This window comes from Podarcis tiliguerta (assembly GCF_965153285.1).
Source record: "Podarcis tiliguerta genome assembly, chromosome: 11".
NCBI lineage: Eukaryota > Metazoa > Chordata > Lepidosauria > Squamata > Lacertidae > Podarcis > Podarcis tiliguerta.
In genome coordinates, this window is record NC_139544.1 from 6,030,068 (window position 1) to 6,056,072 (window position 26,005).

Here is a 26,005-nt window from a genome sequence, read left to right on the forward strand (position 1 = left end):
ATGAAGTGAATGTAGAACTTAAAGCGCTTGGACAAACCAAACAACAGAAAAAGCCATGCAAAATATCCCAGCCAATCCACAGAAGAGTTCTACCATTCCATCTACATTCCCTAATTGGATTCACTTATCACCTCACTGAGAACTTGTTTCAGTGATGAAATGATGAAAACCAACCAACTCACAGTTTACTGAAACTATTTCCATCTTACCTCTACCACACTGTAGAAAAAAACTTTCAAGCCCATGTCAATTTTAAAAAACTGAAAGCTTTGAGGATGAATCTGTTACTTGGCATGAGTTGTGGGCAAAAAGGCATACCAAAGATATTAAAATACTTTAGCTATATTATATTACTATAATATAGAGTGTTTGCCCAGCACTGTGGGTAAGGCACTAAAAAGACCTATCAATTTCGTTTGTCCATTCAACAACAGTAATGTAGGATCCTAAAACAAAACAAAACAAAAACAAAAACTCTAAGGCTGAATTTCACACCTTTTAAACAGAATATGCCTTGGCTTTGGTGAATGCCAGGCATAAGAGCTGAAAGCAGTCAGGCTTTTTTGTTAATGTTTGCCCATCCATAATGTCAGGGAACTGCCATCAGAGCTGGAGGCGGAGAGAAGGCTCCAGAGGGATGCCGGAGAGGGTCCCAGTAGGGAGAGAGGCAGCCCATCTGCTGGGGAAGGAAATCAGCGTAACACCAGTGGAGAAGGGGGGCAGATGGGGGAATCGGAGAGGTGGCTCCAGGACTCCTCGCTGGAGACCAGCGGAGAAAGTACGAGTACTCCGCTGCCCACACCCTCTTTGCGCAGAAGACTTCCACGCAGGGAGAGTAGGAGAAGACTGGGCGTCAAACAGCTTTTATGCTGGAAGAGGTTCAAGAAACGCCCACTGACGGATTCTGCCAGCGACTGAGGCAGCCGCGAAACTTGATGCTGTCCAGACAGAAAGGGTTCAACCAGTTAACCTAGCCAGGAGTGGCGGCAACTTACGCACGAGCAACCCCTAGAACCATTACACATAACATAAAGAGAAATATAATACACTCTTTAAACAAAAACTGGAGTCTTCAGGGGTCTTGACCAGAACAGGCAATAACCTTTTCTATAAATTTCTCACTGGGATAGCCTTTTCTCTATGGACACTCAACAAACACAAGCCATTGTCGAACATGGCCTTGTCTTCAACCTGCTAAAAGTGCTAAAGGATCATTCAATTGTGCGTGTTGTAACTAGGACGGAAAGTGCTGCAAGGATTGCCATGTTAATAGCAGGGGACAATAGTCCAATAGTTCAGTAGTCCTATTGCATATGTTTAGTGGACTTCATTATCAAGGTTTTGCAATTTTTTAATGCGGCACTGTGGCACAAGACTATGGAACAATAAACAAAGGTTAGTGACTCATGAGAAAAACAGCACTGGCCAGTAAATTACACACACATGCACAATGCAACAGACCATTTGCCTAGCAGTCACTCAAAGAACTGAAAAGGAAAACTGGAACAGGAAAAGAAAAATAAGATGTCATTTTGGTTAAAGTATTCTCATGCAAAAGAAGCATAAATAATCAAGTTTATTGTAGCAGTGAGTCCTTCCTTTCAGAACAGCCTTTTTATCTGTCAGATAAGGCCCAGCTGGTACACTGGAGGGCCCAAGATTTGTCACAGGCTTCCCTGTCATCTGAGGCACAGCTCTTTTGCTGAAATGGATTCATAATCATAATCGTTTAAAAGGATTTTACACACCATGCCATGAATTCAGTGCAGCATCTTTAAAGTGATGCTAATAACTCGCTGGCTTACGCACCAAGAGTATTCAAGAGACAAAGGGAAGGGAAAGATAAAAGCTTCCTATAAGATGCCGATGTCAGGGCCCCCTCCGCTCTGCCAAGAACTGGCATGGCTTAGTAGCCCCAGACGGAAGAGGAGGAAGACGAAGGAGCAGATGGAGGGCTGGGAGGATGAAGGAAGGTATCAGAGAGGGGGAAGCAGATCTGGTAACTCTCTCCATCTCCCCTTCTGTGGAGTGCAGAGCCTCATCAGGGAGAAAGGAGAACTTCAGCCAGGGAGAGATGCTGAACCAAAGGAGGGAGTGGCAAAACTGGAGGCAGAAAGGCAGGAAATTTTTATCTCCAAGAATCAGGCATCACCTTCGTAGGTGGGCTCAGACCCAGGGCAGATCCACAGGGTGAGAGAGTCTTGTGAGTGAGCTCCTCCTGCCTCATCTTTAAAAGCTTTCTGGAAGGGCTGTGTCAGCTATCAGGACATCTTTGTAATTTCCATTCAGATAACTGAATGGAAGAACCTCTTGTCTTGCTCTTGTACCTTGGAGTCTTGACTTCTGGCCCTTGCACTTGCTGCTGAGCATGTACCGCTATTACCCCAAATAAAGATCTCTTCCTTACTCTCAAGTAAGAGTCACTGCAATTGTATTTTGGGATGGGAGCCTGACAGCCATACACAAACTGTTAATGGGAAGGAATCCTATGTACAAGGGCCCCACACATTAGAGGGGTTCGTAATATGTTCAACAGAATTGAATTGCCACTGAATATGAAAAAAGGATATGAATTTGACCATCCCATAAAGCTTGAATATTCTCTGACCCAGGGCCATTTTTCAGCCGGGTTCACCAGTACTTGGAAGGATATTCTCCCATTTCACATGTCTGTTAAACTCTATTCTCTTTGCTACAGACAGTGGCATTTATTAATCAGTTTGCTTATTTAACTTCACTCTTGCTTCTCCTTCAGAATGCTAAGAGCAGATTTCACAAGTTTCTTTGTGGGGGGGGGGGTGACCTAGAGACTGATAACATCTATTCACACTTAATTTCAACAAATTATAGCTAATCAAACAGAATTCATGAAAGCCACTAAAAACAAAAAACCTTCTTTAAAAGAAAGTTCATCGTACTGTACTAGAAGGCCATCAGGAAAATTGTGGGCAGACACCCCCCCCCCCGTATAATGGATATATGTGACACATTGACCTTCTTATGTTGCCTATGTCTCTTGTGCATCTTGTTTTAAAATTATGAGTTTAAAATTATACCTTTAACTTTTTAAGGAAATGAGGAGAGCATTGAAGACTTCCCTGGACAACTAAAAATATATAGTGCAATTCTATATGACGCAGGTGGTGCTGTGGTCTAAACCACAGAGCCTAGGACTTGCCAATCGGAAGGTATGCAGTTCAAAACCCCACGACGGGGTGAGCTCCCGTTGCTCGGTCCCTGCTCCTGCCAACCTAGCAGTTTGAAAGCGTCAAAGTGCAAGTAGATAAATAGGTACTGCTCCAGTGGGAACGTAAATGATGTTTCCGTGTGCTGCTCTGGTTCGCCAGAAGCAGCTTAGTCATGCTGGCCACATGACCCAGAAGCTGTCTCTGGACAAACGCCGGTTCCCTCGGCCTATACAGCGAGATGAGCGCTGCAACCCCAGAGTCATCCGCGACTGGACCTAATGGTCGGGGTACCTTTACCTTTACCTTAGTGAGTATAAGATTGCAACCTCAATTTTATTCATTCAGATATGCATGTCTAAATTCTGCCATACACTGCTAGCTGCTGAATCACTTATGCTTGTATTGAAAATGTACAATGCTACTAAAAGGACAGAACTTCCCTCCTTTTCATAAATTAACCATGTTGACAACAACCTACATAAGTAAAACAAGCAACAGATCTCACTATCTAAAGTCAAGTTTTCAGATACTGCAAACTGAGCTTTCGTCTCAGGCATCATATCAAATCATTAACAAATGACAGTAGTTGCGGCCATTTAGGAAGGAAGGAAGGAAGGAAGGAAGGAAGGAAGGAAGGAAGGAAGCATTTAAACAGAATCACATAACTTTTACCCTTTACAACAGGCTTCCTCAAACTCGGCCCTCCAGATGTCTTGGGACTACAACTCCCATCATCCCTAGCTAACAGGACCAGTGGTCAGGGATGATGGGAATTGTAGTTTCAAAACATCTGGAGGGCCGAATTTGAGGAAGCCTGCTTTACAATCTACAACACAATCCTATATACCTTCACCGGCCTGCTGTCTTCCAGATGTTTTGGACTGGAACATAAGAGCCTGCTAGATCAGGCAGCAGCCTGTCTAATCCCACATCCCATTCTCACAGTGACCAATCAGATGATTTTAGGAAGCTACACCTTTGGGGCTAGACCAGAAACTACATAGCTCTTTCTTGAAACTGGACAATATGTCCCAGTGAGTGCCTTTTAGGACTTGCATAAAGTTTGTGAATAACCAAAACAAAAGGGTAGGAATATGGCGCTCATTTCTTTATTTTACTCAACACTTCACAGCTCTCTCTGAATGAATTGAGGTGCTTCTTTGGGTCGGGGTTCAAAATGACTACAGTCACGTGAAATGGCCCGAGAAATCAAGCAAGAGTATAGCAGGTATAAAGAAACCATCTCGTATAGTGAGGAAGGGGATAGAAACATGCTACCACATGGCCCGCCACATTTTAAACTGAGCTATCAACACTTACATTTCATTTGCTTGCAGATAGCCTTGTTGGGCTCTAGCCAGTGCTGAAGGAAAGAGAGGAGAGATAAATGGTCAGAGCGTTGCAAAAGACATCACTTTTATTTACTGCCACAAGGTCATAAAAAACTGACAAGCCGTTTTCATAACAGCTGTGATTTCTATTGTGTTTTGTGTCAAAGAGCTTCAAAGGGATGCTTATACTGGTGGAAGGATAATGAAAAAGAATCAGTTGAACGTGAAAGGCATAGCTAATGCAGTAAAAGTATACACAATGGGCGTATTTATGTTTGTTCAAAGTCTGGACCTTGGGGACAGGAATGGGAAGAAGTGAATCAACTATGAAGCAAGCAGAGGTTTCAGTAGTGGAACAGAAATATATTTATAGGGTAGCATTCAACTAAGTTAGATAAACAAATTAGACCCATTTATATTAATGGACCTAACTTAGTCAATTCAATTATTCTACTCTGAGTAAATACCACCCACAACTTGTTAATACAGGGAGCTAGAGAAGGCTCCTTAGAACAAACTTAAACCTCTAGGTATTATTTATTTCTTATACACCATTGCTTCCTCCAAGCAACTCTCGAATGGTTTACAGGTTCTTTCTCTCTCATTTTATCCTCAAAAAGAACCCTGTAAGAGAGGTTAGGATGAGGGCAAGAAACTACCGTATTTTTCCTTGTATAAGACTAGTTTTTTTCCCTAAATAACAATGTCAAAAATTAGGGGGCGTCTTATACATGGATAGTGCTGGGGTGGATTGGCGATTGATGAGTCCCCCAAAATAGGGTTGTCTTATACATGGGGGCATCTTATAGGACAAAAAATACGGTATATTTGCTAGGAAGTATCTCTAGAGCAAATTGTGGCTACTGGTGGCGAGTGGGCATAAGATTGGTGGCAATTGGCAGTGGCAGTGAGGTGGGTGAGCGATTGTCGACAATCCCCCCCCCCCCAAAAAAGGTTAACAACTATGGGCAATCTCCCCCCATTTTCTTAATTTGGAGACCCAAAAAATAGGGATTGTCTTATATATGGGGGGGTGTTATACACGGAAAAATATTCTGATTTTATCCTGTAAACCACCCTGAGACCTGTGGGTATAGGGCAGCATATAAATTTAATAAATAAAAATAATAGAATAATATAAATTAGCAGGAAAATAGGAAACCGTTTTCCCATTTAAATTCGATGTCACTTCTAAATCCCCACTGTGAAAGTTAGTCAAGGCTGATTTATAGCAGTATTTTCAAAAGATGTAAAAATGTAAGCTATGCTATATTTACACTGCATGAAAAAGAAATATAATTCTTATAATTGCTTATATATACTGCAAATTCCCACCAACCATGCATTTCCAGAGAGTCAGACAGATTGTAAATTGTTCACAAAGGAAACAGAAGTTTTAGCATAAGCGTACAAACAAACAAACAAATAAAAAATTGCTGATGGTAATAATGTTGGTGATTAGATTTCACAAAGCCATGTCTAAAGAGGTCTGCTTTCCGCTGAAAGCCAGGTAAAAAAATAGCTGCCTCATACAACCACAGACATAATCAAATACACCAGGCCCAGCTAATGCAATGCCCTCCAGATTTCTGGCCTGCAGCTCCCATCAACCCCAGCCAGCAATAGTCAGCAACAGCAGGAACTGCGGACCATTCTGCAAAACACTGTGCCTGTCAGGAGTGAGTCCAAAGGAATGTGAGCAAAGAACAATTTTTGCATGATCCACTTACAACGTTTCTATTACATTTGTTAATAATAATAATAATAATAATTTTTATTTATATCCCGCCCTCCCCAGCTGAAGCCGGCCTCAGGGCAGCTAACAACAATAAAACAGTACAAAAGTACAGCACAAACAACACTCTAAAATCATTCATTATAAAATTAATTAATTCAAGCCACTGGCAACCATTGGGCCAGAGCTCCGCGAAGATTGCCGAGGGAGGGAGTCAGGCTGTGCCCTGGCCAAAGGCCTGGTGGAACAGCTCTGTCTTGCAGGCCCTGCGGAAAGATGTCAACTCCCGCAGGGCCCTGGTCTCTTGTGACAGAGTGTTCCACCAGATCGGAGCCACGGCCGAAAAAGCCCTGGCTCTAGTTGAGGCCAGCCTAACTTCTCTGTGGCCTGGGACCTTCAAGATGTTTTTATTTGAAGACCGTAAGTTTCTCTGTGGGACATACCCTCCCTCAAAGAAGCTTCAGGGCAGCATGGATGCTTCTCTTCTCACCTATTTCATCTAACCTTGTGAAATAGATTAGGATCCCCAACGTAATGCCATGATGCCTCCACCCCCAACCATCTCCCCAACCATCAAGGCCCTCTGTCACCCTTCCCCCCAAAAAAACTTTATTGAAAAATGTCAGGGAACTGCCATCAGCTCAGAGGCGAGAGGTGGAAGGGCAGCTGGGTTACAGGGAGCCTCCAAAGATCGTGAGAAGCAGCTCTTCCTCCACGGAGGAGGGAAGCCCCGCCTCTAGTGGGGAAGGGATGCAGGGCTTGGAGGATGCAAGAGAGAGCCAAGACACCGTGCATGAGCAAAGCGGGGGGGGAGGCAGGTCCCCCTTTAGCCACGCCCTCTCTGTGCAGTCGGTTTACACGCAGAGAGGGGAGGCATCGGATGGGGGTCAAGAGGCTACTCTGCTGGGGAAAGTTTAAGGACCGCCCACTCTCAGATTCTGCTAGTGACTGAGCAAGGCATGGAATTGAGATGTTCTGCACTGCAAATGTTTTTGCAGCAATAATAAAGCCTTTGAAAAGACCAGTGCCTGTTCGCTCTCGAGCAGCCACGCCGGTAGGCATAACAAAAAATTAAAAAATTAACACCAAAAACTCCTTTTAAAAAATCAAAACGAGATGGAGGGTGCCTTGAGCTCATTTTTTTTAAATATAATATAATATAATATAATATAATATAATATAATATAATATAATATAATAATAATATTTATACCCCACCCATCTGTTCTCTTTGGCGGGCGCCACTACTGAGAAGGCCCTCTGCCTGGTTCCCTGTAACTTGGCTTCTCGCAGCGAGGGAACCGCCAGAAGCCCCTCGGAGCTGGACCTCAGTGTCCAGGCAGAACGATGGGGGTGGAGACGCTCCTTTTTACCTTGTGCAATGAATATGCTCACTGGAAAGTGAAGAGTGGGCCTCCAGCCATGACAGCCTCTTCCATTCTTTTCCGCAGAGTGTTTCTGGTTGCCATGTAGACCCAGAGACACCTTTCATAGGGGAGAGGGCAGCTAAAACTGCCAGATGTACCAGGAGGCATTTGTTTTTTTTTGGGGGGGGGAATGTTTGGATATTTTGCCAGTTGGTTTTGAGGTGCGTATGCGTGGTATTTATTTGTGTTTCTCTGAGAACCTCCTGTTTTCCTTTTGCAAAATGCTTAGTTTGTTATGCGCTGGTGGGAGGATAGTGGTTTGGTATTTGGAACTCAGACCCAACCTCTGCCTGGTACTGAATTTCATGGACAGGTTATTTGCATTTTGTGACTACTCGCTAGGCCATCACTTTGTCACTAGAGAAGCTCCCCATGGCAACCATTTTGTGGAAGTGCACACAATAGCTTCACAGATCTCCAAATGACCTCCCAGGTGAAAATAGTTAGGGATTTCTGGATTAGGCTTGTGACTGACCAAGATCACCCAGCAAACTATGAGGCTTGGCATTGATTCAAACCTCTTCCAACACTCAACCACTGCAATCTGTCCTCTTTTGTTCTAGCTTCTGGCAAAAGAGGTTATATTCATTTCACTTATTATTTATTACAACTGTCCCAGAGAAGCTGAGATTTTGCTTTCGGGGTATGTGATAAAAAGCTGGAATCTTTCTATCACTTCCGCTTAATAATTCATTAAAATGCTTATTAATTCATTCCTATGAAGTTTCTCCTACTATCAATCTGCACTCATCTCTCCTTCAAATACAAATTTAGCAAAATGGAAACGCATGAGCAGGCAAATTAAATTATTAGAATTTAATTAAATTATAGCAACAAATGTAAAAGGTGAAAATGAGTATCACTGACAGGGATCAATACAGTATCTGCTATATTAACAAGCATGGAACCAAAACCTTCATATGCTGAAGTGATTTGAAAATGTCAGGTTTGCATCCTGGCTCAATTAATTAACCATGGTGTTTACGGTCAGAGTGGACAAAATCAAACGGCATAAATGCATTATTATGAGCTAATTTCAATATCTGTGAAGGTGTCAGGCTGAAAATATTTAGAGAAGTGTTTTTTAATTGCTAAAGCAATGTGACCTCTCTATCTTCTTTTGCTAGGGAGGCAACTGCACCTGCAAAATGGTATCCCATTGCTTGCTGTGCGCTGACCTGTAATGTTCTTCACTTTCTAAGCACTGTATTAATCCTGGATCAGCATTTCGATGTCCCTGAGTCGCCATTTCCCAGGCCAGGTGCCCTTATCCACAATGCTGAGTAGGCCTATATGTTATGCATGGCTCCACAGCAAAAAAAGCGTCCGTGTCGGAAAGGTCATTTCACAAAGCTCAAAATACATTTAAAGGGGGGGGGGGGACCCAAGTATTCTTTAACAATATTGTCAAATGGCCACTTCTCCGTATGTGCCTTTATATGCTATCTCGGCATCTAAATTAGTCATACTTTGGGTTGTTCCTGTCTCTTACATACAGGTGAAACTCAAAAAATTAGAATATTGTGGAAAAGTTCATTTATTTCAGTAATTCAACTTAAAAGGTAAAACTAATATATGAGATAGACTCATGACATGCAAAGCGAGATATATCAAGCCTTTATTTGTTATATTTGTGATGTTTATGGCGTACAGCTGATGAAAACCCCAAATTAACAATCTCAGACAATTAGAATATTACATGAAATCAGCAAAACGAGGACTGCAAATAGAGCAATATTGGACCTCTGAGAAGTAGAAGCATGCACATGTACTCAGTAGTTGGTCTGGGCCCCTTTTGCATCAATTACTGCCTCAATGAGGCGTGGCGTGGCGTGGATGCTATCAGCCTGTGGCACTGCTGAGGTGTTATGGAAGACCAGAAAGCTTCAATAGCAGCCTTCAGCTCTTCTGCATTGCTCGGTCTCATGTCTCTCATCTTTCTCTTGGCAATGCCTCATAGATTCTGTATGGGGTTCAGGTCAGGAAAGTTTGCTGGCCAATCAAGCACAGTAATCCCATGGGCATTGAACCAGGTTTTGGTGCTTTTGGCAATGTGGGCAGGTGACAAAGTCCTGCTGGAAAATGAAATCATCACCACCATAAAGCTCGTCTTTGGAAGGAAGCATGAAGTGCTCCAAAATCTCTTGGTAGACGGCTGCATTGACCCTGGACTTAATGAAGCACAGTGGACCAACACCAGCTGATGACATGGCTCCCCAAATCAACACAGACTGTGGAAACTTCACATTGGACTTCAAGCATCTGGCATTGTGTGCCTCCTCATTCTTCCTCCAGACTCTGGGTCCTTGGTTTCCAAATGAGATGCAAAAGCTGCTCTCATCAGAAAAGAGATTTGGGGAGCTTCATCGATGTAGCTCCCTCGTTTGGTGTTTACCCTTTCAGACTTCCAGCCAGAGAGGCAGGGGTCAGTTATAGTCTGTTGCCAATGCCTAAGCCAACACCGCTCACTTTGCTGTAATCAATAAAGTTGTGGCCTGAATTTCGCCCAATAACTTAAACTAAAATTACGTGGCAGTGTAAAGTTATTTTCAGGGGAAGGGGTTGCTTGAAGCGCAACCAAGAGATTCCATTCCACTGTCAAACAGCTCTAACTGTCAAAAAGTTCTTCCTGATTGTGATGGGATGAAGAGCTGCTTGTGTGTAAATTGCAATCCCTCAGAGTTTGAACAGCTTCTCAAACCTCTGCCTGTGACGGAGCCCCTCCAGCATGGCTGCGTCAGTCGCTAGCAGAATCCGAAAGTGGTTGCTTTCGGAAACGTTTCCAACATAAAAGCTCCTTAACGGAAACACGTCTTCTGGCCTCTCTGCGTGACAGTTTCCGGCGAGGAACGGGTGTCCCTATAGGTGGTTCTGAGACATCCCCACTATTTTCACTGGAAGCATCTCTGAGCCATTCCTCCGACTCTCCTTCCCTTGACATTCCTGTTCGCCCCCTACTGGTTCCTTCTTCAGGTGTTACGTCTCCCTTTCCCTCAGAGAGCCTTGGCACCTCCGGTGCTGCCGATGGCAGTTCCCTGACATCCACCTCCCCTCCAGGGCCCCCTTCACCCTCTCCCGTCTCCTCCCCTACAGTTTGGGAGGGGGTAAAACCCCGGAAGGAACCTTCCTCATCGTCTGAGGTTTCGAACACCTTTCTCCACTTGTTGCGGTTCCTACTCTCTCGGTACTCCTCGTCGTCTGAGTCCGTTCCTTCTTCCAACTCCGACTCCGCGAATCCTTCCAGTTCCTCTTCCTCGTCTGTGGTGCCGAAATACTCCCTCCTAAACCTTGCTGCCGGCTGTGGTTTCCTCGGGAATCTTTGGTGGAACGTTTCTGTTAAAACCTCGTCATTGACCTCCTCTGCTGTCACCCAAGTGTTTTCTGACTCCGGTTCCCCTTCCCACGCCACTAAATACTCCACCTGATTGCCCTTCCACCTGGAATCGAGGATTTCCGCTACATGGTTACTGCTCTCCCTCTCTTCCAAGACTGGTCCCCTGGCGTGCTCCCCTTCACCTCCCCCCTTGTACGGTGACAGTAATGACCTGTGGAACACTGGATGCAATTTCATGTGGTTGGGTAACCGGAGTTTGAAAGCCACTGGATTGACCTGCTGAATGACCTCAAAGGGTCCCAATCTCTTGGGTCTTAATTTCTTACAACCCCCTTTGAACGGCAACCCTTGGGTGGACAACCACACCTGATCCCCCACCCTTATGGTTTCACCTTCCCTCCTGTTCTTGTCTGCCTGCTTCTTATATTGAGCCTTGGCCCTTTCTAAGTTGAGCTGAAGTTGACGATGGATCGCTTCCATCTCTTCTACAAAATGTTCGGCCGCTGGGACGCTCCATCTCTCGCCTCCCTCCCCCGGGAATGCCCTGGGGTGACACCCGTAATTGGCCAAAAAGGGGCTCATCCCTGTGGACACATGCTCCGCATTGTTGTAGGCAAATTCTGCCAGCGCCAGCTTTTCGACCCAATCATTCCCTCTGTCATTGACATAACACCTCAGATATTGTTGGAGGATGCCATTTGCTCTTTCCGCCTGCCCGTTGGTTTCAGGATGCCGGGCCGTCGAAAAATTGACCTCCACGTGCAGCAAGCTCATGAGCTTCCTCCAGAACCTGGAAGTAAATTGTTTCCCGCGGTCCGAGACAACCCTCAAGGGGGCGCCATGCAGCCGGAAGATGTGTTCTACAAACAACTTCGCTGTTTCTTCCGCTGTCACTGCATGTGAACATGCTACAAAGTGGCACATCTTAGTTAACAGGTCCACTACTACCATGATGGCCGTCTTCCCTTTGGATTTGGGCAGATCCGTCATAAAATCTATTGATACCGCCTCCCAAGGCCGTTCTGGCGTGGGTAGTGGTTCCAATAACCCTGCCGGCGCCCTTCTTTCCCCCTTGGCCCTCTGGCATTGGTCACACCCTCTTACATACTCCTTTACATCTTCCCTCACCTTGGGCCACCAAAACTCCCTGGTGACCATCCACATGGTCTTGTGTTGTCCAAAATGTCCCGCCGTGGGACTATCATGCAACTGCTTGAGTACCCTCCCTCTCAATTCACCTTCTGGTATATACAGCGCCCCTTTGTAATACAATGCCCCATTTCTTTCTTCAAAACCCTCCGGGCTCTCACCCTCTCCCCTGAGGCCTCTGAGCTTATTTTGGGCATATTCGTCAGTTTCCGTTTCTTCTACCAGCTCTCGTCTCCCCACCAGCGCCGCCCCACACACCCAGCGGTCCTCAGGAATGACATGTCTTTCTTCGCTTGCCCCCTCCCCTTCCAAGTACTCTGGTTTGCGTGAGAGAGCGTCCGCCCTGACGTTCTCTGGGCCTGGTACATAACAAATCTCGAAGTGGAATTTGGAAAATTCCTGTGCCCATCTCACTTGTCTTTGGTTGAGTACTCGAGCTGTTCTCCAATACTCCAAATTCTTGTGGTCGGTGCACACTTGCACCTTGTGTTGTGCCCCAATCAATAAATGTCTCCACCTCCGGAACGCTTCGTGAATGGCAAGTAGTTCCCTGTCATACACCGTGTAGTTCCGCTCGGACTTATTCAGCTTCCTCGAGAAAAAGCTACACGGTCTCCACTCCGACGTATTTCTTCCCGGCTGAAGAAGCACAGCCCCCACCGCTCTGTCTGACGCGTCTGTCTCCACCCTCATGGGCTTCTGTAGGTCCACATGCAGAAGTTGTTCTTCCGAAGCGAAAGCCCTTTTCAGTTCTTCAAAAGCTCTCTCCGCTTCCGCCGTCCAAACAAATTTCTTCTTGCTACTGAGGCAGTCGGTGATGGGCGCCGTCAAGTGTGCAAAATTCTTGATGAACTTCCGATAAAAGTTCCCAAACCCCAGGAATCTTTGCACATCCTTCTTGGTTTTCGGTGTCTTCCATTCCAGCACCGCCTGGACCTTGCCTGGATCCATGGCCAATCCTTGGTTTGACAGGCGGTACCCCAGGAATTCCACCTCCTTGGCATGAAACTGGCACTTCTCCAGTTTCACCCACAGCTGATTGGCTTGCAGCCGCCCCAACACTTCTCTCACGTCCCTCACATGCTGCTCTTCATTTTCCGAATACACCAACACGTCATCCAAAAAGGCCACACAATTCTTGTAGAGCAACGGCCCCAGGACGTGGTTGATAAAACTTTGAAAACATGCGGAGCCGGCTTGGAGACCGAAGGGCATTACGAGGTATTCAAATGCTCCCAAAGGGGTGAACATGGTGGTCTTCCATTCATCCCCCTTCCTTATTCGTATCAGATTATACGCCCCCCGCAGGTCCAGTTTTGTAAAAATCTTCCCCTTCCTCACCCTGGTCAGAATGTCATCAATTTGGGGCATAGGAAAGGCCAGGGGTTCCGACACGGCGTTTAGGGCCCTGAAATCCACTACAAGTCTCGGCTTATCTGTGTTTTTTTTGTCCACAAAAAACACTGGGCTGCCCCCCACCGCTCGGGACTCTCTGATGAAACCCCTCTTCAGGTTTTTGTCAATGAACTCCCTCAGCTCCTGCATCTCCCTGTCTGACATGGCGTACAGCTTGCCCACTGGGAGTTGAGCCCCAGGGAGTAGGTTGATTTGACAGTCAAAGGGTCTATGCGGCGGCAATTTGTCCGCTTCCCTTTCGCTAAATACGTTGCTCAGATCTGCATATTGCGGAGGCACCTCCCCTTGCTTCAATACCTCCATCCCAGCTAAGGTGAGCTTGGCTCCCCCTGGATCCTTCCCCTGCTTGCAGTGTTCCAGGCAATGCGCTGACCCAAAGGAGACCACCCTCTGGTGCCAGCCCACCAGAGGATCGTGTAGTGCCAGCCAGCTCATCCCCAAAATTATGGGAGCTCCTCCCAATGTGGCCACATTAAACGCTATCCTCTCGGTGTGCCTTGCCACCCTCATTATCATAGGGACTGTCTGTTGGTTCACTTCTCCTCCCAACAGCTCTCTGCCGTCAATTGTGGTCACCTGCAGGGGTTTACTTAAGGGGAGGGTTTGTATCTGGTGCTCAGCTGCGAACTCCTTACTCATAAAATTACAGGAGCTGCCTGAATCCAGCAGGGCCTTGATCTGTAGGGGGTGTCCGTTTGGCAGCTCTAGCAACACCTCTATCACTAGAGCAGGTCTGGGAGGTTCTGGTGCGGGCACTCTCACTGCTTTTGAGCCTGGCTGCTGTGCCCCGACGGCAGCCAGGCGTTGGCTTTTACTTGCTCTGTGCTTTCCTCCTCCTCTCCCCCAACAGCTCCCGCCATGCCTTGCCATTCCTTTCTCCGTGGACAGACTCTGGCAAAGTGTCCTGGCTGTTGGCAGAGATAGCATTTCTTCCCGCCCTTTCCCTCCTTCTTCCGCCCTTCACCGATGTTTGAAACTGTGCGCGCACGCGCTGTTCCCACTTCCATCGGCTCTGCCGGCGGGAAAGGCTGCTCTGGAATGTCTGGAATGCGGAGCTCCCTCCAACGTTCTCCTTTCCCCTCCCGCTTCTCCAAAGCCCTCGCTTCCTGGCGCGCTCCTATGGCTAGCGCGGCTTTAGTCAGCTGGTCCATAGACTCTGCTCTGGGGTTCCGGGAAAGTTCATCTTTCAAGGAGGAAGACAGACCTTCTTCGAACAGCATTTGAATGGGCTCAGAAGTCAATTCCCACCCCAAACGATGAATCAACATAGTGAACTCAGTCCAGTACTCACGGACAGTCCTGTTTCCCTGTTTGCAAGCCATTAACTGCCTTCGCACCCCTCCCTGCTCAATGTCACTGGAAAACATCAGGTCCATGGCACGAAAAAACTTCCTTGTGTCCTTTAGGATCTCATTATTTGCTGCCATCAAGGGTCTAACCCAGTCCTTCGCCCCTGATTCGAGATGGCTAATTACAAAAGCCACTCGCGATTCCTCATCAGGGAAGTCATCAAATTGCAGATTGAGAGCATATTGCATCTCTGTCCTAAAGGCATGGTAGTTCCTGGGGTCCCCCCCAAATTTCTGCACCAATCCTGGCATCTTTCTGTTGAGTGGGGTGGCTTTCTCCCTCCCCCTCTCTGCATCCTGAGCCCTCCTTTCTTCCAGCCTCGCCGTCTGCAAGGCAAGCTGGATTTCCAACGTCCTATACCTTTCCTCCAGGCTTGGACCTCCTCCAGCTGCCCCTCCGGTTCCTGCTGGTTCGCTCATGATGCCTCTCCCTGGCACAAGCTAGCTGTCGATGACTTTCGGATTGCTGTGATGGGATGAAGAGCTGCTTGTGTGTAAATTGCAATCCCTCAGAGTTTGAACAGCTTCTCAAACCTCTGCCTGTGACGGAGCCCCTCCAGCATGGCTGCGTCAGTCGCTAGCAGAATCCGAAAGTGGTTGCTTTCGGAAACGTTTCCAACATAAAAGCTCCTTAACGGAAACACGTCTTCTGGCCTCTCTGCGTGACAGTTTCCGGCGAGGAACGGGTGTCCCTATAGGTGGTTCTGAGACATCCCCACTATTTTCACTGGAAGCATCTCTGAGCCATTCCTCCGACTCTCCTTCCCTTGACATTCCTGTTCGCCCCCTACTGGTTCCTTCTTCAGGTGTTACGTCTCCCTTTCCCTCAGAGAGCCTTGGCACCTCCGGTGCTGCCGATGGCAGTTCCCTGACACTGATGTTTAGCGTGATTTAGACAACTGGATTACTAGATACAGGATGAGCAAATAAAGATGCATAGTGGTTGGTTCAGCTGAACGAACCCCTGCATGGTCTGTGGTGCAATCCAACAATGTCTGCCAACAGAACAGCCACCCTTGGCAGAATAAACACTTCACTGAGTGGCCTTGGGCCCATAATCAGCCTAACCCACAGGGTACAAGGGAAGTACATAACTCTGTAAAAGCTTGCAGAAAATCCAGGTATACGGTTTCTGCTCAGTCGCCACATCTACAGTTTTGTTGACACCTCCAGAGAATTCTGCATTGTCAGTGCAGTATGTACCAAATGTGCTTTGGCGTTATGCAAAAGGTGCTGTGTGGCATGATTCAGATGAAGATAACAAATATAGTAAAAAAAAAAACTGCATTGCTTAACCTTCTATTCACGTTTCATTTTCTAAGATACAAGTTCTATATTAAATAAATTTCGAAGTGCCAGAATATTGCAGTGCTGAATGATTTGTTTCAATATTCAGTTAAATAAAATGGGGTGGGGGGGTGGTTGTTTCAGGAAGGTTTGCTACAACTGCAAACAATGAGATAGACTTTTATGGCAGAAGTCTTAAGATTTGCTAGGATTAAATGGAATGGCTTTTAAAATTCTTTAAAATTATATTGTTCCTGTCATTTCATGCAGTCAGAAAATTTGTTTGCTTTCTTTGTAAAGCTCTAAACATAGCTAAGTACCTGAAGAGGTTTCTGTACATCTAAAAGTGCTACCCACTTCCAAATTAGAAAACACACAAGTTTCAAAATGTTCCCTAGACCAAGGAATGCGGAAACTATGCAGAAATACTAGCAGTATTTTTCAGAAGCGAAACCTCCTTTAAGCCATGAGAGGGTGCATTATAGAAGCAAGGAAATCCCAGCGTACCAACTTAACAGCCATCATAATAGATTTGCCACTTGGTGGGAACTAAATATTTAAAAGCCTTGTTTATTACTGCCAGACTTACTTGAAATATTGCCAGCATTACTCACAGGCAATGCCACTCAAAATCTGCTTTGCATTGTGCCCTTTCAACAGAAACACACACACACACATAGTTGCTCAACTATAGCTCTCATCATCCCTGACCATTGGTCATGCTAGCTGTGGCTGATAGGACATGCAGTCCAACAGCACCTGCAAGACCACTGGTTTCCCACCCCTAATTTAAACAGAGTCTTATAGCCTCTTAGATATGAATTGTAGCATAGGCCGTCATGGACCAGAACCCACTTCTAATATATGTATCTGATGAAGGCTCTGGTCCAGAAAAATCTTGGCCTTTGTTTGGAAGACCATGTGACCTACTTTACAGAGGACACGCCTCTATTTTGGGGTCAGCTGCTCCAAGTTCAGTTTCAGGACAAAGAATCATAAAAAGGAGACTAGGCCTTGAAGTTCCCCATTCACAGTTAGCATTTTGGACAGCAGACTGAACAGGCACAACACACACCTCCTGGTTGTAGTTTTTCCTGCTACAGTGAGATGCCTTGTATTTATGTTTAAACTACATGCCTTCTAAAGCAATGCTTTCTGAATTTGCATCTATACAAATAAATCGACATATGCAAATTTTATATCCATCTGTGCCCTCTTTCTTCCTCCTTTTTGGTGATTTCTTTCATTCTGTCCTTCCTTTCTTCCTTTCTCTCCCCCTGCCTCTTTTTTGGGGAGGGACACGTGTAAATGGTTACATTTTTTTAGATGTTTACTTTAAAAGTTTCTTTAGAATTGCTAAAGTCATCCTCAACTACTAACCAATCTGGCAAAGTGATGGCCCAAGCAAATATACACTACAAGGGAAATTTGGGGTGAGGGAGAGAGAGAATCTTCTACATGGTGCCCATTGTGATAGCCTACAATTCCAGGCAGCACTTCCTTTGTGGCTACAATTTGTAGGTGTTCTTTTCACTTGGGAAACCGGTAAAATAAGTAAGATGGTTTACTCATAGACAGAAATCCAGTGTTCTCACTTCTGTTTTCTGCAGGCTATTCTCCTTTCTTCCTTTTAGCTACTCTGCAGGAGTCTTCCAAAATTACTGGTTTGGGGAAATTGCACATCCTGTCATTTCGTCCTTAACAGTGCCACAACTGCTGCGTAAAAGCAGATAACACATCTGTTGACTACATAAATTCAAAAGCTATCCCTCCAAAAGGTTTGGTCCAGATGAGCATTAATATAGGTCACAAACAAATACTTTTCACATTGTAAGCTGTTTTGCAGTCAGCTGTGCAGGTGAGAAAGCAACTTGTCCAAGTTATTACCAGTCAGTGCAACAGTGCAAATGATTATTTTCCTGGGCTCCTATGTGCATAAATCTGTAGGGGTTTCTGTCAATTTTACTCAAACCAAGACATTCTTTTGTATTAATTTCATAAGGAAAAAAGGACAAACCGTAAGAAAAAAGAGGCAAACTGGGCGAGAAATAAAGCTCTGACAGAAATCAATTCCAAGAATAAATGTTGCCAATGATATAAAAATATTATTGGGAGGCAATGTTATCCAACCAAGTGTGCTTGTTAGCTCTTCCATTTGAAGATCCTTGACTTTTGTGCAATTCAGCAAACAACTAATGCACTCATAAACATGATGAGTCCTTTAATATGAGCAATAAATCTGAGTTTGAGCCACATGGTTCTGGAAGCAGAAGCAGCTGCACAGACTGAAATTAAGCAAACTCGGTTGTATGCAAAACTCAGGCAGCAGAAATCAGAGACGGTGGGCAGGCCGGCAGGGGCATCAAACTACTGAACCAGCAAAAAAACTTTAGTAGCCTCAGGAGATACTACCAATGTGTTTAAAAATCTGTTTTTAAATTTGCCATTCATCTCAAGAATATCACCTGTTGCTTCTGTAGTGATCATTTAAAGGAAGGCAAGAGATATGAGTCTTTGCCACCTAAAGCATGCAAGCACATCTCCATGTATTATTTATAATATTTATTGGCATGGGAGCCTCTGAAGCATCTTGACAAGCATATTGCTTTCAACCCAATATGCATAGCCATTGCCATAGCTCAATGTATTTTTGTCTATTTTAAAAAACAGAATAATGCATTCCTAATGTTATCTTTACAGAGATAACATATTTTTATAGGGACGTGGATGGCGCTGTGGGTTAAAGCCTCAGTGCCTAGGGCTTGCCGATCGAAAGGTCGGCGGTTCGAATCCCCGGGGCGGGGTGCGCTCCCGCTGTTCGGTCCCAGCGCCTGCCAACCTAGCAGTTCGAAAGCACCCCTGGGTGCAAGTAGATAAATAGGGACCGCTTACTAGCGGGAAGGTAAACGGCGTTTCCGTGTGCGGCTCTGGCTCGCCAGAGCAGCGATGTCACGCTGGCCACGTGACCCAGAAGTGTCTTCGGACAGCGCTGGCCCTTGGCCTCTTTGAGTGAGATGGGCGCACAACCCTAGAGTCTGTCAAGACTGGCCCGTACGGGCAGGGGTACCTTTACCTTTACCTTTTTAATGTTATCTTTATTCATCTATTTACAGATTTATATCCCACTTTCACCATGTCGGTCTCAAAGCTGCTTGCAGCGGTAAAATATACAATTCCAAAGAGTAGTTGATATAGTGTTCAACATACAATGGGAATTTAAGTGCATAATATATGCAAAACCAAGTGACGACCACACGTGGAAACCTCTTAAGTGCATTTTCCAAGGAGGGGAGGTAAAAAGTGTTTCCAACTAGCAGTGATTGATAGGTGTTATGGTTTGAGGTTGACAGATGTAATGGACATCAAAACCCCATACAGAAGATTTAAAAATGGACTTTTGGAAAATCACTAAAAATTGAAGTAATTTTATTTCTTCATTTAAAATGAATAGGATGTTAAGCATGAGAAGATGGAGTTTTTCTATTGCTATTTCAAATCCTTAGCAGGAAGGGTGCATCAACTTCTGTGAGGCACAACAGTAACACTCAGTTAGAATTTTCCCACTCACAGTATAAAACTAAATGTTTGCCTATTAATACACAATATTAATAGTCATTTACTGAGGTCACTGGTAAATAGCTCCCATTGTTATCATTTTAAACTAGGAGGCTTCCTTTGCTGGAAGATTTATAGTTTTGAAAAAGGCTTTGAAAGCTTTTCTAAGGATTCTATTGTTTGCAAGTTGAAGATTTGCAACAGCCACTTGCCAGCCGCATCTTCCAGCCTTATTGTTCCTGTGATTTATTTGCAGTCACAAATCTTGCATTACATTTGCAAGCTTCTAGGATGTAGCTTCTCAGAACACAACTTATGTATTCATAACCCCACTATTATAATCTAAGAAGATTAACCCAGAGCAGTGGGGAGGGAATGATTTGATTTAAAATGTGGAGCAATATGCAAAACTTAAATTCTTTAATTCACTAATTCTTTGAATGTCTATTTTTAAACCATTATCTTAGTTTCAAAGGTACCCAAATACCAATGTGGCTCTAACGGTATGAACTATAGTGAAAACAATAATAATAAGACTCCTATATTTATATAGGAGGCTCTAAGCTACTGAAGTTAATGGGGTCTTTTATATGTCCAGCTGTCCTTTGTCAACAACAAATTGTCACTGTTTTTTGTGTTGAATATATGCTATATGGTAATTTATGGACCTAATAGGTATCTAAAGCCATTTGCACATAACAAAATATGTATTTTATCAAAGTAATTGTTGAACTGAAATGGGGGGGGGGGGGAGAGAGTGGGGCCCTAAGCTATAGCTTGTTTAGCTTGTACGTAAATCCGGCACTGTTTATATATGTTCCAGACCATGAAAAGGCTAGCATCAAAATGCTGTGGCATAATGTGGAAGTGGATCTGTGGATCTTCAGCTTCTACATTTGTGGCTCCCCTGGTCATGTTATAAAAAGGGTTGACTGAGTAACAGGGAAGAGATACAGCTAGGCTACACATTATAGCCACCCCAGGGATACTGATCCCCATGGCAACTGTAGTATGTATCTCAGCTCAGAGACTGGCAGGGTCCTAACCATCCCACACAGGAGAACTCTTGCACTTGTCCTAGTATATTGTAGATTCCTCATCAACACAATAAATGGGGATTTAACACTTACCCCTGACCCTTATGACATCAGAATTTGAGGAATCTATACTAGGGCAATGAAAATGAGAAGAAATTATTGGTTCTGCTTGCCAGCTTAGCAGTTTTACAGACCTGACACAAATTGACAAATGCACTCTGTTCAGAGTTCATATACATACCCGCTGTTTTTCAGGATCCACATAGCGAATGCCAAAGTAGTCTTTCTCCAGCAAACTGTAATGATTGCAAACATGATCTATGAGAAACTGGCCTTTGGTCTCTCTCTGAAAAGGAAAAAGGACACATATATATAGTAAGGCTATAGGTTATTTCTACATAATTATTATGCCTAGCTTTTGAAATTAATGTTTAAACACACTTTATATATTAATTATGTTGCTTCATGAAGTGGGGATTCTATTCCATTCTATTCTATTCTCTCCTTCAATCAGCACCACAGTTTCACCAGTCTAAAATCTTTCTCAGGCATGACAAAGTTTTAAGAGTGAATGTAGTGTACGGCTGGGCACACTGATTCTGCCCCTTCCACCTCCCATCTTGTTGGGTTCAGACACAAGGTCTGAAAGGGGCTCGAATGTGTGTTTGCTTAAGATCATAAGAATGTGAATAGCCTGTTGGATCTGGCATTGTGAAAAACACTTTAGCAAAGTGTCCAATTATTCAATTAGCTAAGAAGCTAAAAAGTCCTAGAAGGAAAATATCATTTTTAACCAAACATCTTACAAGCACAACACCTGGAAATGGCATTTCTATTACAAAAAAATAGATAAGCATGAAGCGAAGAACAACAGCATTCAAGGATTTACTCTCTAATCCATTCATTTTATTGGATTATCAATCTTCCTGATCCCTATACACAGAGTACTTGAGTTAATTAGTACCTGATCAAAGGCTGAATAATGCAATCATTTTATTCAAACCAACAACAAAGCTCTTCTTCTAAACCAAAAGCTATACTAAATAGGTACATGAGCAACAGACAAGTTTGAACAAAAGATACGATGACTGAGATGCAAGTTTGTTAGTACCACTCATTTTGAGAATCTCATTCAGTGGAAATGTAGTTGGTATATACAGTAACAAGTACCAGGATCTATAAGCAGCTAGGCAGAAATGCAATCAGATAGCTCCTTTACGCTCATGTACACAGGTAGCCAACGTGGTGCCCTTCGGATCATCTTGTTGAACCATCAGCCACAGATGGCCAATGGTCTATTGCAACTATAGTCCCTAATCATCATCATCATAATAATAATAATAGTAATTTATTATTTGTACCCCGCCCACCTGGCTGGGTTTCTCCAGCCACTCTGGGCGGCTTCCACAGAGACCAAACATGCACTAAAATGTCACAGATTAAAAACTTCCATGAACAGGGCTGCCTTAAGATGTCTTCTGAATGTCAGGTAGTTGTTTATCTCTTTGACATCTGATGGGAGGGCGTTCCAAAGGGCAGGCACCACTACCGAGAAGGCCCTCTGCCTGGTTCCCTGTAGCTTTGCTTCTCGCAATGAGGGAACCGCCAGAAGGCCCTCGGAGCTGGACCTCAGCGTCCAGGCAGAACGATGGGGGTGGATCAAGAGGCCAATGCAGCTATAGTCCAACAACATCAAGAGGACAATATGCTGGCTGCCCCTGCTCAAGTACGCATTTGAAGAGCTATATGAGCTTTGGCGTTTAACCCATGTCTGGTTGCTTGTGGCAACTGAGTGCCCCAATTCCTCAGCAGCAGAGTTGTGATCAAGCCATACAGTGCTGCCCTGTGATGCACTGCTATGTGAGCTGCCTGTCTGGTACTCTGTCAGAGATGATCATGACAGACAAGGATCACTAGCAACAACCACAGTATATGGATGTTGAGGGGGGAAAGAAGAAGAAAAGCAAAGACTGGAAAAGCTTTCCTCACAAAGTCATAGCCACATCCAAGCTACTTAGTAGATGTTCAAACTCTCTTGGTAAGGTACTGTATGTGCATCTTTCTTAACTTAGGAAGTTCCCCACAGAAGCAGTTTTTAAAAAATATGTCTAAAATGAGCAGCCTTATACCTGGTGTTGCTCTGAAATTATAAGAAACAAACAAAGAAAACTGTGCAATTTTGAATTCGGTAGTTAAAATCAGTGCAGTTTTAAAAGGTTCAGTCTACCACCTTGGTTCAAAATGGTACATGATTATATCCAAGCAGATTAAAAACTGCTTCTTGATCTCAGGCATCACCATGCAAAATGGTGTCCAAATGCATAGCAAAAAGGCAATCAAGAAACTTTCCCAAACACACAATAGACTAGTTGAATCAGTACACAGCGTTGGCCAGCAATTCTAAGCAACCAAAAATAAATTTTTAAAAAATGAGATTTAGAAATAAATACTGCACTCTGTTAGTTTTATGGCTGTGCACAGTCCAACCCCCAGACCCAGGGATCCAGCCTGACCCAGGGAACTCCTGACCCACAGTCCAGCCCCAAATCACCTCAAGAACCCTCATGTCAAATTGGATGGAAATATCTCAAAAAGCATCCAAATGCCAAGAACACAGAGAAACAACTTTCCAGAATATATAGTAGATACATGTAGGTATGTATATCCTGCATCTATATCAGCTCTCAATAGACTCCATCTCAGATTATTAACCAGATCCATACTTGATTAGCTTCTGTAATGCTACAGCATCTTGTGTTCTAAGACCACTCACTGGACCCCTCCTCAGAACATTTGAGAACCTTAACTCTAAAGCAAAAATCACCAATATTGAGCCACAGGTAGGGAGTAAAAGTAAGAAATGTTTTCTTCTTTGGATAACTATTATGAAATTTTCTCTCTCTCTCTCTTTTGTTAGAAAGTGTTGAGAGATAAAAGTTTTTAATCTGCTTTATGGAAACTGTTATTCAGAGTCACCTTTACGTCCATTACAATATGAAGTCATTTCTTTTGCATTTACATTTACATTACTTCAGTTTAGGATTAAAATACAGCATGCTTCCAAGCAAGCATAATTAAAGAGTGAGCTGAAATATATTTTCCCAGAGGTTCATAAGCACACAGGCAATTTCAGTTATAGATCACCATTTCAAGTAATGCCAATAGATGACCCCTAACATCTGCTCCTCACCAATTTCCTGTGAGATACATGTTTACACATGGGAGCAGTAGAGGCAGGCGGGTTAATTGCATTTCTTGAATAATCTCACTGAGTCAGTTGAGTGAGACTATTCCTAAGTGAATAATTCCATAAAACCAAGCCATTGGTTCTCTTCCGTTTCTATGGTCACCAGGTCACTGACTAAATCCTGCTTTCAAGCCAGAAGTTAGCTTGAACTTTCAGAGCCTGCTTTGAACTTTCAGAGCTTGCTTTGAAAAAACAACAACATGATTTTGCACAAGAGAAAACTTTTACAAACTTCATAAAATCCCTTCTATACATTTCTTTTGGTTTCCCTAGATCAGGAGTAAAGGAACCTCTGGCCCTTCAAATGTTACTGAATTCCATCAGTCTCAAACAAACACAGCTTATGGACAGAGATTTGTTATCCAGCAAAATCTGGAGGGCCTCAAATTCCTCATCTCGCCTCACATATTGTAGTAAACAGCCCAACCTTGAAATGCTGCTTAGTGAATTTAATGCCAAAGAAAACAAAATCTTTTTGTCCCATGGCAGTGAATGGGTAGGAGCTTTTCACAGATGTAAAGGTGGGACGATTGAGAGATGCTTGGCATGGTAAAACTGTTCATTGGGGGGGGATATACAGTTTTTACTCCTGGCATAAATGAAAAGATGCTCCTCATGTCACATGGGACCTCATTTGTATACTGTCTTCCTCACCCACTTGCAGGCAATTTAATGTTGCTAACTTAAAAAAAGAAAGAAAGAAATGGCTGTGTGTTTGTTCTAAAGTGTCGTCCCTCATGAGGCAGCTTGGAAAAAATATGGATTTTTCCCCCTAATGCGTCATTCCTCAGGAGACTGCTCTGAAAGTATATGAAGTACTGTATTTTTTGCTCTATAAGACGCACCAGACCACAAGATGCACCTAGTTTTTGGATGAGGAAAAAAAAATATATTCTGAATCTCAGAAGCCAGAACAGCAAGAGGGATCGCTACGCAGTGAAAGCAGTAATCCCTCTTGCTGTTCTGGCTTCTGGGATAGCTGCGCAGCCTGCATTCACTCCATAAGACGCACACACATTTCCCCTTACTTTTTAGGAGGGAAAAAGTGAGTCTTATAGAGCAAAAAATACGGTATATACAGTTTCTTCCCACAACAAAATGCCTCATCTCATAGATTTGCATCTACAAATGAACAATAGAGAAATAATTCCTTTATTTCCCATGTTGGAGTTGAGCTGTACAATTTTAAAGGAATGCTTCCAATTCAAAAATACATTTTTAAATCATCCGGCTAGGGCTGGGAACCCTTGTCCAAAACCCTGGAGAGATGCTGTCAGTAGTGTAGATGACAGTGAGCGAGAAGAACCAAGGGTCTGACTCCGTAGAAGGCAGTTTCCTACATTCCTATAAAATGAAAGAGGGGGTGGGGAAGAGGGAGAGGCATGAAAGTAAAGAGAGCCTTCCTCACTAAACAAAGAAGGTAAGTAGAACTCTTAAGGGTTCTAGTTCAAATCCAGTCCGAATGAAGCTCTTCATTATAATACAGTGTGCACAAAACCCAGTCCACTTAAAACGGATGATATAGTTAGCTCAGCAGCAAAAAGTATCTTTAGTTGAGCTTCCTCATCATCTGAACATATGCAGATAAAGTGCATATCAATCTACTCCAAAGAATTAGAGAGCTGGAGCTCTTCTTGGAAGCAACAGAGCACACCGTCTCCACCAAGGAGGAGACAGGGGACTCCCCTGAGAAGGAGGCTAGTTCACCAACACAGGGGCCCGATATGTGGAGAAACGTGACTCAAAGAAGTAGGAGGCCCAGGGTTCGCTCTGATTGTCTAGAAATACACAATCGCTTTGAGGTCCTCTCCCCTAGCATGGAAGACGAAGAGCAGACTCCATTTGAGGATCTCTCCCTCATTACAGTCGATCACGTATATGAAGATGAGCAGCAAAGTCAGTCCTCAGGGAATGTGCAGGCGACCTTGGAACGGACTGCTCACGGAAGAA

At 44.2% G+C, this 26,005-nt stretch overlaps 1 protein-coding gene across 3 annotated transcripts in view; it reads right to left on the bottom strand.

Annotated features, from left to right (window-relative positions):
- Nucleotides 1-26,005, bottom strand: part of FRMD3 (FERM domain containing 3) — a 137,820-nt gene that overhangs the window by 61,137 nt on the left and 50,678 nt on the right. For all 3 annotated transcript variants that reach the window (XM_083403445.1, XM_083403446.1, XM_083403444.1), the window contains 2 exons: nucleotides 21,050-21,154; nucleotides 4,509-4,551 (listed from right to left, as the gene is read on the bottom strand). In XM_083403445.1, coding sequence (XP_083259571.1) covers nucleotides 4,509-4,551; nucleotides 21,050-21,154 — 148 coding nt within the window. The remainder of the gene's footprint in view (nucleotides 1-4,508; nucleotides 4,552-21,049; nucleotides 21,155-26,005) is intronic.